The 11,637-nt window shown below is 31.4% G+C and overlaps 1 protein-coding gene across 1 annotated transcript; it reads left to right on the forward strand.

Moving 5' to 3' along the window:
• The first annotated feature begins 1,953 nt into the window (after positions 1 to 1,953).
• Positions 1,954 to 10,040, forward strand: LOC134683918 (17-beta-hydroxysteroid dehydrogenase 14-like). Its single transcript, XM_063543234.1, has 9 exons — positions 1,954 to 2,058; positions 4,370 to 4,408; positions 5,468 to 5,568; positions 6,074 to 6,140; positions 7,226 to 7,317; positions 7,852 to 7,956; positions 8,650 to 8,717; positions 9,186 to 9,282; positions 9,788 to 10,040. Exons 1-9 carry the CDS (start codon positions 1,968 to 1,970, stop codon positions 9,947 to 9,949), a joined length of 822 nt encoding a protein of 273 aa, XP_063399304.1. The 5' UTR covers positions 1,954 to 1,967; the 3' UTR covers positions 9,950 to 10,040.
• The last annotated feature ends 1,597 nt before the right edge of the window (positions 10,041 to 11,637 follow it).

An 11,637-nucleotide genomic window follows, 5' to 3' on the forward strand; every position in this document is an offset into this window, starting at 1 on the left:
CCTTTAGATTTCTAAATTAAACTGACTCCTATTTTATTTTTGTCTGGGTTTTTTCGTAGCCGACTTTACGGTTTGGGTTTTTCTCATTGTTGAAGACCGTACGATTGTCTATAATTACGTACATCGACTTCATTTGAACTTTTGTTGATAGTTCTCTCATTAGCAGTCTTTATTTATATACATAATCGACTTGACTGCGCTGAAAAAATATCTTAATTTACATATTACAATGCACTGGTTCCAAAAAGTTGGGTTATATGAAAAATATATCAAAAAAAAAACCAACCAGGTACTTCCGTCCCGAATGACAAGGCAAATATGACCCCTATCAAAGTATCAAATATTAATTTATTATTCAAGAGAAACTGTCATCGAGGATTCTACAGTGATCCCAAGACCTGGCGCTTTCATTTGACACAAAAATACCCCTCTTTTTGTTTACGTTTTGACAAAATTACAGCTACGCGTAGGAACTATTTTGTTTAACTTATGTACTACTTTCTGGTATGTTCTTTTGTGACCGGGCCAGCATTTTTGCTTCAATACCTTATTGGTGTCAAGCGGAAAATGAAAGAACTGACACACTCTATTTTAATTTGGAAATTAGTGCAGACACCCCTTCAAACTTTAAATAAGTCTTACTAATTTCCTGGATAGAAAAGAAAAAAAAATTAAGCGATAATTAAAACAAATACTGTTATATGTTTTAATTCAACAAAATTCAGAATCTTTTTGAAAGGATTTTATTGACGTATAACATGTATCTTCCTTTTTTCCTATTAAATGTTTCAAAAAAGTTGTTTCCTTTTTACTAAAACATTGAAAATACGATCGCATTTGATAGCTGTTGATTATCAGGGGAATAAATCTATTTGACGGCAGCCCCCCCCCCCCCCCCTTTTCTTAAATAAATCTAAAAGCAATGCAAAAAGCAAAAATAAAACATAAATACACTAAAAAAATCCTTCGCCAATCATAATACGAAACAAAACAAGCTTGTTCTTTCTGAACCCAGCATACATTGTATTGGGTTCGAAACCCTTATATAGTACACAATTTGTAAAGTTTCCTCAGAGAAGGTATTGAAAAAATCTGGACAGAAATATACGTATTGTATACGTTTGTGGGTTTTGGGGCATTTTTCGTCTTTTCGAAGTTGTGATCTGCAAAGTTTAAAATTAGATAGTTGCAAAAAGAGTTAAACAACGTATAAATCATGAAATGAGTCTTTATCGTGGTTTTTTTTAGAAAACAATTCATAATTTTGCAAATCTGTGAATTTATCCGTTTATTAGTATACCTTTTTCATTAAATAATGTTTACATATAAATTTGCAAAGAAACAGTTTCATGTTAACCACATACTAAAAGTAAAACTTTAGACCTGGTATTTAAATACACTGTAAAACATTATATAACTTACCTGTATGAATATTTGTGTGATGCAAGATGTATGAGAAATATTTTTGAGAAACACTTTTTAAAGAATAATTAAAACAAATACTGTTATATGATATAATGGTTTACTTTTATAAATTGTTATTTGCATGGAGAGTTGTCTCATTGGCACTCATACCACATCTTCCTATATCTATAACGAACATTAATTGTCTACAAATCAGACAATCAAATAACTGATATAATTATCCGAAATATCAGATAAATGATACATAATTGATAATCAATAAATCTCTGAAAGATACTAACTTATACATCAGGACTTCAGATAAATAAGATAGTAATTTGTATAATATATACATATACATGTATGTGATATACGAGGGTTTTGTGGGGGCTTAAATAATGGACATATAAAGGGAATAATGGACTGAAAATTTGAAAAATGAACCAAACACATACAGAATAGAAAATAATGGGGGTGACCGTGCTATTAATAAACAAAGAATAATGAACAACAAAATAAAGAATGCAGAAATTAAAGATCCTCCATTAATACCCTCATACAAAATGGCTGAAAGTTGTCAGCGGTATAAAGACAAAGTAACTTTGATTACTGGAGGGTCCAGTGGTATCGGCAAAGGTTTATTAGAAGTATTCGGTAAGTCTACGTCGGGGAGAACAAATAATTACGTTATAATACATAGATCACGTGATATGTACAAGTTATTATTAGCTGCACAAATGACCCATATTTACTTACGTGTCAAACTTATCTCAACTACAATGTTCATTTGATTCTTAATATTATGTAAAGTATAGATTTTGAATAATTTTAAATTGATATTTTGTTTCTGGTAAACGAGAGAGTCTTGACAAAGGCATAGTATACGTATACGTCTGATATATTTGTTGAGTATTATATATGTAACAGTTGTGTCGCTTTTCCTGGTATAAAAATATATAATTTCATATTATTCCATAGAATTAAATTTTGTACATTTACCAATTGCATTTACGATTGATAAATTATGTGAAAGCCTAGAAACATGCACATAAAAAATCATTTGTAGTCAAGGTTAGGAACGTTTAAAAATGCAGTAAAAAGCTTAAATTAACTTTATGTTCTTAAATCTTCTATGCTTCGAATCTGATTTACTTGTCAGAATTTGGATTTTCTTTATGTCCCCTTTAATTGCGTTTAATTTTTTTAAATATCGCTTTATGTTTTGAGAAAAAAGACTTTTTGCAGGTGTAATGTTTATAAGCATGTTAATTCTTCATTTACACGCTATCGTCTAGAAGGCTGTTTTGGATTGGATGTCGCCAGTTACAACTGCGACTAAAGGAACTCATTACATTGTGGATTCAAAATTCTATCTTACTCGAACTTAGATTATAATAAGCCCTCAGCAAGCGAAGGTGTTCTTTATAATACAAAAAAAAAAATTGGCACGAAAGACGTCAATTTTCTGCAGTTGTTTTTAAGCTCAGTTTAAGTTACTAACTTTCATTAAGGATGATTAACGATAATATGAAAAATATGCTGAAATTGGATGAAGGTTTAGTAAATTTCAATGAGACCATAACAGGCATACCCAATCAATCATTTAAATAGGCGCCAACATTCACCAAACCTGAAACATAAGTGTTATATCACAACATAAAAGGATACACTACAAACACTTGACTCTTTCAAAAGACATATGAACAAAAACATGTAACCATAAACTGAACGAATAAATTTGATCTATGACACAATGTAAATGCGAAATCAATAAAAACAAGGGGGTTACATGTAGATGTCAAATAATAGCAGAAAGACAAAATCAGATAAACAAAAATAATTGTGCAGTAAGGTAAATAATGGAGTACGGAAAAAGTAAATTCACAAACATACTGAACTCCGAGGAAAATTCAAAACGGAAAGTCCATAATCAATTGGCGAAATCAAAAGCTAAAACACACCAAACGGATTGGTAAAAACTGTCATATTACCGACTTGGTACATGCATGTTCTTATGTAAGTAAAATATACATTACAAAATAGATAATTTTGTTGTTTCATAGTAAGAGAACAGAAGCGAAATTTATAATCATTCCAAACACCAATCACAGGTCGAAAATATAAAAACAAGAATGTGTCCAAAGTACACGGATGCTTAACTGGCACTATCATTTTGGCTTTAAAATTAGAATGATCATATCATAAGCAGCAAGTGTACTAAGTTTCAAGTTGATTGGACTTCAGCTTCATCAAAAACTACCTTGACCAAAACCTTTAACCTTTAACTTGAAACCCCCATTTTCATTTTCCATGTTCAGTTGACCGTGAAATTGGGGTCAAAAGTCTAATTTGGCTGTAAAATTAGAAAGATCATAACATAAGCAACAAGTGTACTAAGTTTCTAGTTGATTGGACTTCATCAAAAACTACCTTGACCAAAAACTTTAAACTTTAAGACGAACGAACGAAGGACGGACGGACGGACGGACGAACGGAGCCACAGACCAGAAAACATAATGCCCCTCTACTATCGTAGGTGAGGCATAAAAATTAGTGAAACGAGATATACAAATAAGTAAACGGACATTAACAAAAATGCATTACAAATAGTGTCAACAGATCAGATTAACACAAAAGTACGATTGAAGAGTACTCATAGTTACTTTAAGCCAAACATTATTAATAATAAGAAGAAAAGTCATGTATCAGAGACTCAAATCAATCAAAACACGTACATCTATGGACAGTCAAAGAAGACATGACTTGTGCAATACCAACACATAAGTATCGACAAGTAGGATAGTTCGTTAGAATCTTTGTCATCACTTCACACACGGGCATGACTAGCTAGTTAAGATATATAAACACTATATGATTGAACCAAGGAGCTCATTTTGTTCCCACAGGAATGCTCACTGTAATAATAATGAGTATTGTATGCTTACTGGATTGTTTTCTCTTTCAGTTCGACATGGATCTAAAGTAGTATTTTGTTCCAATGACGGTAAGTCAAATACAAGTCAGGAATAGATGAAATATTATCAACCATTTATAGGCGGTAATTGTCTTTGCTATTTGCATGTTTTAAGATTAATATATTTATTAGTGAGTCACCACGTTATAAACGATTTTAAAATCGCAGGAGTTGTAGGAACAGCGTGCGTTGATACGTATACGTGCCGGTGTTTCTACAACCCATATCCCAGGGAGTTCCAGCTCCGATATCCGCATACTACTATACACTAAGGGCGAATTTGATTTACACTTTAAAGAAGAGTTTTGCTTATAACCATATCTGTTAGAATTAAGGCGGGGTCATAGAGTAAATATATGTAAATTAAGGGTATGTTATACAAAGTTTCCCATTGAAACAGGAAGATGGAGAAATGTACCACGAAATAAGAGAATTTGTCCACTTTTTAAAGCTGGTCTTGGGGATGTGTAACACTATATATGTATATTATGAAGTTAACTGAAGATTTAAGAGGGAAGTTCATACCTCCATATTATTTAAAATATCCAAATATAAAAAAAGTACTGGGCATGATTAAATATTGTAAAAATAATGTGCTGTCTAAGCTGTCAATTTTTATTCAAAAGGTAGAAAAGATGCTTGTCTGATTTAAAATTGCAATAAACCAAGATTTATTTCTGGAGATGTGTAATTTAAAAATGTATACTGTATGTATTATGAAATATGTTGTGAATTATATTGTGTATATGTTCCTGTTACGCAGTCTTCTGCGGCTGAGTTTACTTTAATAAACTATGAAACTAATTAGTAGCGAAATACAAATCCGAAACAGCATAAAGATCAATGTAAACAAAGTCATATATATACACGCTCCATGTTTGTTGCCAATTTGAACGTAGACATTCATCCATCGTAGAAATTTCTGTTCATTTGTTGCAAATATAATAATGTTGAAGGTTTTAAATGCAGTTGTTTTTTAAATTTATTTCCCTCGGATTTGTAACCCGGATTTGTGTGTCTCAATCGGTTTATTACTTTTGAACACCGGTATGCTACTGTTGCCTTTATTTATCCAATCAATTCTATTAGAAAAACAGGGTAAAGCTGTTGAGAAGGAAATAAATGCAGCAGGTTATGGCGGCGAAACAACATTTGTATTTGCAGATGTTACTAAGGAAACAGACGTCAAGGTAAGTTCAAAGGTTATTTAATAATTTTGAATTAAAAATTATACACTTGTATGTCATAATGCGCGTCATTGTTTACAGTAAAAAGTAAAATAAGAAAAATGAACTCTAAGGCATATTCAAAACAGAAAGTCGATTATAAAACGGCAAAACCGAAGTTTAAACACATATAACGAATGGTGACCATCGGTCATATTCCTGTCTTTGTACAGACATTTCCTTATGTCGGAAGGGGTGGATTAAATCTGTTTTTATTTGGCTTAACCTTTCACGTATGACAGTCAGACGCATACATTTTTAAAAACTTTTAACACTTTTTGTACTTAACTTTTAAGTCAATTTTCTGAAGATCTTATATAGCTGAAAACACTTTTTTCAGACCATAATAAAAAACAGACGCACGATTTGTCACCGTTGAATAACAGAATTTACTGCACCCCTGCACTTATGACATATATGTATCCCATAATAATTTGTATTCTAAACGCTTTGCTAATTACTATTCCAGCTTTTGGTACAAGAAACAATAAACAAATATGGTTTATTGAACTGCGTCATCAACAATGCCGGATACCGTGAGTAACTTGTATGTGCGTCTGACGTGTCCTTGTGGTCTTGTGTGGAATTTATGTTTTGTCTTCATCGGCGGGAGTGGTATGCGGTTAAAACTTCATCGGCGGGAGTGGTATTCAGTTAAAACTTCATCGGCGGGAGTGGTATGCGGTTAAAATAGTTTTTTTTTAATTTTTGCTTCTTTCATAAAAAAAAATAGTTTTACTATTGTTAAAAATATATAGCTGCATTTCTATGTTAAATGTGCGTACCGAGTCTTGGAAATTATCATCGATTGATAATTTGATAGCGGACATGCGGGTTTAGTTTGATGTAAAACAGTTTTTTTTATCAAAAATATTCACATCTTCGTACTTGACAGGCATACCACATCATATAATAATCTTATCAATTGAAACACCTTTGGTACAAATATTGCTGTTTTATATGTTAGTTTTATGATAAACACAAATAGAACAAATTATAATTAAATATAGTATAGCATTTTTGTTAGTACTCTTGCTTTTCTTTTATTTTTATAAAATGTTTGCCACTGAACGTTAAGCAACCAACAATCAACATATTTCAGGTAGCTCCTTTAGAAATGAAATAGATAAAAGTGTAATAATTTCTCAGAATTGAATATAAACAATTTGTACCTTTTCTTACAATCTGCAAAGAGCTTTGTCTTACGATACTCCATACACCAGAAATCAATCAAATTGCAAAAGAATTATTTTTTTATTCATCATCCATAAATTAGACGGCAGATAAAAAGATTTAGGGTAGAAATTTTGTCATTTATTCTTTTCGATATGTTAAAATATTATATTCGCCCAACTTTCTCTACATGTTTATTCGAAGAACAATTCTACGGAAATATTATGTTCGCCTAACTTTCTCTACTTGTTTATTCGAAGAACAATTCTATGGAAATATTATGTTCGCCTAACTTTCTCTACTTGTTTATTCGAAGAACAATTCTATGGAAATATTATGTTCGCCTAACTTTCTCTTTTTTGTTTATTCGAAGAAGAAGAATATGGATATGCTGCTATCAAAATTTTAGAATTCCGTTTTCGACTTTAGCATTTTTTCTTTGTTGCAGATCCGCCATACCAAACAATAGATGATATATCCAAAGAGGATTTTACTAAATTATTTGATTTAAATGTTGTTGGATATTTTCTGATCTCTAAGGTTAGTTTTGTGATTTTGTCTGCTATATGATGCAAACCAAACAGATTGGTTTTTATCCGAGTAACATTTTACTGCCGTCTTTTTTTTTTTTTTAATCTATACAATTTTACAGCTTTTGACGCTACACCGCGGCGTTTAAGATAGATGTGCGGAATGATATAAATGTATGATAGCTTTTAGAGCATACACACTTATGGCCTGAATTAAAAGCCGCTCTTTCACCAGAAATATTATCATTCTTTGAAGTTTCGTTTTCTTTTGTTGTATTATAGGTTAACAGTCACGTGTACCCCTCTGTGTTATTGTGCTAGTGACAAAGTTTGCATCTAACAAACTTACAACTAGTATATATTTGTTTAGGGGCCAACTGAAGGACGCCTCCGGGTGCGGGAATTTCTCGCTACATTGAAGACCTGTTGGTGACCTTCTGCTGTTGTTTTTTTTTTATTTGGTCGGGTTGTTGTCTCTTTGACACATTCCCCATTTCCATTCTCAATTTTATTGTATAACTGTAAACTGTGTATCTCATTGTAGTATGCTTTACCACATCTACGTAAAACTGAAGGCAATATCATAAACATTGCAAGTATGGACGGCCATCATGCTGCGGGAGGATCAACTAGTTATGTTGCAACGAAAGTAAGTAGATTTGAGGATTCTGGAGTAGTTACACGATAGCTCATCTTAAAACTAAATATGTGTTGTTTTAATTTCATGGTGAGGTACAAGTGTTGACGTTTCCTTATATCAGTATCAGGCTATAAGAAGACTTACTAAAGATTGCACAGAAGAAATTCCGTAATTCGAATCATTCAGGTTGAATTTGGACTCTGGCACGATAAACACCAAAAGCTTTAGTTTCATAGATATTTATTTTATTTTATTTTCCTTTTCGAATTACTGTTATTTTTAAATTGCATTGTTTCCTTTTTATATCTTATAAGCCAAATCAGTCAATAAATAAATCATTTGAAAGATGAGTTTGAATGGTTTTACACTATTAATTTTGGGGGCCTTTTATAAGTAGCTGTGCCGTTCGGTGTAAGCCTAGGCTCTGTGTTGAAGATCGTAATTTTACCTAGTATAATGGTTTACTTTTATAAAATTTGACTTGGATGGAGATATGTATCATTTGCACTTATACCACATCTTCCTTTATCTGAATACATATTTTTCTTATTCGTTTTTGTTTTGTTTGTCTCTTGCTGCCGTGTTTTGGTGATGTCAATAGCATTTGTGTCCCTGAAAGTCTATGAATAGTGGTGTTGTATTTTCTTTGTGAAATATCGATAAAAATTAAAATTTGTTAACTTTTTAACTTTTTGTTGACAGGGTGCTGTCCTAGCCATGACAAGAGCACTAGCCATTGACGAAGCGAAGTACAATGTACGAGTAAACTCGTAAGTTATTCTATATGTCAGATAGTTATTTGATCGTTTTCTTGTACAAGTATTTCCTTATCAAGACAACTTTCCCATTTCTCCATCAAGTTGGAGGTAAAGTACATTTATCGGTATAGTTTCATTAGACTCGGGTATAGCTTCATTGATATACAATCTTTGCGTTACAGTATGATACAAAAATTCGAGTTTCTTTCTGTGCAATTTTCAAAATCAGCAATATTTAACATCGAAGATAAGCGTGCTAACCAAAAGTTCATGCTGATTTTATATAGTAAACCTCAATTTTTGAAGCAAACAACAGTTAGAGGAATGGCAATGCCAAGAATATAGTACACTTATTTTTTTCAAGTTTTTATTCAATGCAATTCTAATATCATGACTCAGTTTAAACTATTGCATATATATTATTATTTCATAACTTATAAATTGTCATGGTTTCACTTTGTTTTTCCATGTTTGTTATAGAATTTCTCCTGGAGCTACAAGTTCTCCTCTCCTCTTAAAAATGGTCGATATATCTCCAGATCCTGAACAACAGATGCAGCGATACAAAGATGTTTCTGTATGTATATTTTATACATTCTATAGTATATAAAATTGTAAAATTGTTAAATGCATGTAACACAAAAAGGGAAGTTCCAAAAGTTCAATCCGTCTTTCGGTTTCTTCTTATACGTCAATCCATCGCACAAATTGATTTTTTATTGACTTTATTGAATAACTACAAATGAATCCAAGAAAAATGCCAAATTTTAAAATTATTTGCTGAGAATATTAAGGTCAACTACATGTATACGAGTTTGCATCAAATTATGAATCTGAAAACGGAGAAGACGATAAAGTTCATTTAAAATGAAAATCATGAAGGACAAGACAAAACAGGAAAAATATTATAAAAAAGGTTATTTAAATGTTTTTGTAGATATATTAAAATTTGGTTTGTTTCACAGTTCCAGGATTTTTTTTCCTCGTTTTAGTTTTTGTTGCTGTATATGAAACGAGTCTCATAAAAACACCTCAGACTATGTGGTCATTTATCTATCAACTTGTAATGATTTATCTTAAAGGTGCTAGGAAGGATTGGACAGCCTGAAGAGATTGGGATGACAGCGTTATATTTGTCAGCTGATGCCACCTTTTGTACTGGGATTGACATTCAAGTGTCTGGAGGGACACCATTGAACTATGCTGATAAAAATATGAGGAAGGAAAAGACACTGTTTATCTGAATTGTTTTGCTAGACAAACGATGAACGATCGATTGATAAAGTTTAACTAGCTTTGCACTTTTAAGATAATGTAAAAAAAAAATACTGAAGATTATAAATAAATATTAGATCAAGTCATACGTGATCATTTGTTTTCGTCTACGTCATTTGAACTCTTACTAATTATAGTTGTATGGGAGATATACCGTTGAACATGCAAGTTAGTGTCAAATATATAGTATAAAATTTTATCAAACGTAGACCTATAACACTATAAGAAATACAAAGGAATAATAAGGAAATCAAATGTCTCTAATATAGTTTCTGTTTGTTGATTATTTGTACATGCCACAACTAAGAGGTGAATTTCCCTTGTTTCTGATTTTCAACGGTTTGTATTTTCTCACAGTATCACAATAAGAAGTAAACTACCTTGAATTTGAGTATTCAAAAATAAAACAAATGATCAGAAAAACAAACTTATATGTACATCAAATCAAAATCCTGTCGCATATATTTTTTTGGGGGAAAATAATATTAATATCAAGTTTGAGTTATTTAAGATTCGGTTTATACATGCACAATTTTCCATTGGATGACTTCTTAAGTTGAATCATTTTAAACATAATTTGATTTTGTTAAGGAATATTCCTACTGTTACACATCTTTTTAAAAATAAAATCAAACTTTGTGCAAAATGAATCTCTATGTATTATTACTTGATAAATTATTCTGATATACGCCAAAATATTGGTAAAGCTAATAATGTTCATATATTGATGTGAATTTTAGCAAACATTCATATGGATGCTTTTTCCGAATATGTACCTACTATGAAATAAATTAAGGGGAAATAACCCTATCTCTTTCATTTATTTACTGATGCATTCTATAAAGAAATCATCATTTATTCTGTGTCTTCTCTCCAAACAACATAACACCAGATGTATATGATGATCAATTCATTTCCGAGTCAATGAATATTCCCGCTTTTTTTTCACATGTTAATATATGGAATCGCCTGTGGTCAAATTGTGTATTACTTCATTGATGAGATCAATCAAGGTTTATTGACATATATTACACTGTTTACAATTCTTTCAAAACATACATAACGAAATACTTGTGAAATGACAAATGTTGTTGTTCTCAGGTGTCCATACTTAGCCGAAAAAAATCAGGAAAATAAATGATGATGATTCTTTAACGTAAATTTAATGTTGTTAATCACCTACTTAATCAAGTACTAATCGATCACTAATCGCTCGAATACGGATCTTGTTTTATAGTGCATAATATGAGATAAATAAACAGTAAATTAGACCGTTGGTTTTCCCTTTTGAATGGTTTTACACTAGTAGTTTTGGGGGCCTTTACAGCTTGTTGTTCGGTGTGAGCCAAGGCTCCGTGTTGAAGGCCGTACATTGACAAGTAATGGTTTACTTTTATGAATTGCTATTTGGATGGAGAGTTGTCTCATTGGCACTCACATCACATCTTCCTATGTTGAAGTAAGAATTGCAACATAAATAAAAGATAAATAAGTAGTCCAATGTTTAACAAATTTCTGATAAATAGTACCTATAATTTTCATTTATTTTGTTAATAACATGTGCACAATTTTGTATATGTATTGCCTCTGTCACAAAACGATCGTTCATGTTATAACTACTTTTTTGGTTGAATAACTTTTTTAGAAAACTGTGACG

Source organism: Mytilus trossulus, chromosome 9 (genome assembly GCF_036588685.1).
Source record: "Mytilus trossulus isolate FHL-02 chromosome 9, PNRI_Mtr1.1.1.hap1, whole genome shotgun sequence".
Lineage (NCBI taxonomy): Eukaryota > Metazoa > Mollusca > Bivalvia > Mytilida > Mytilidae > Mytilus > Mytilus trossulus.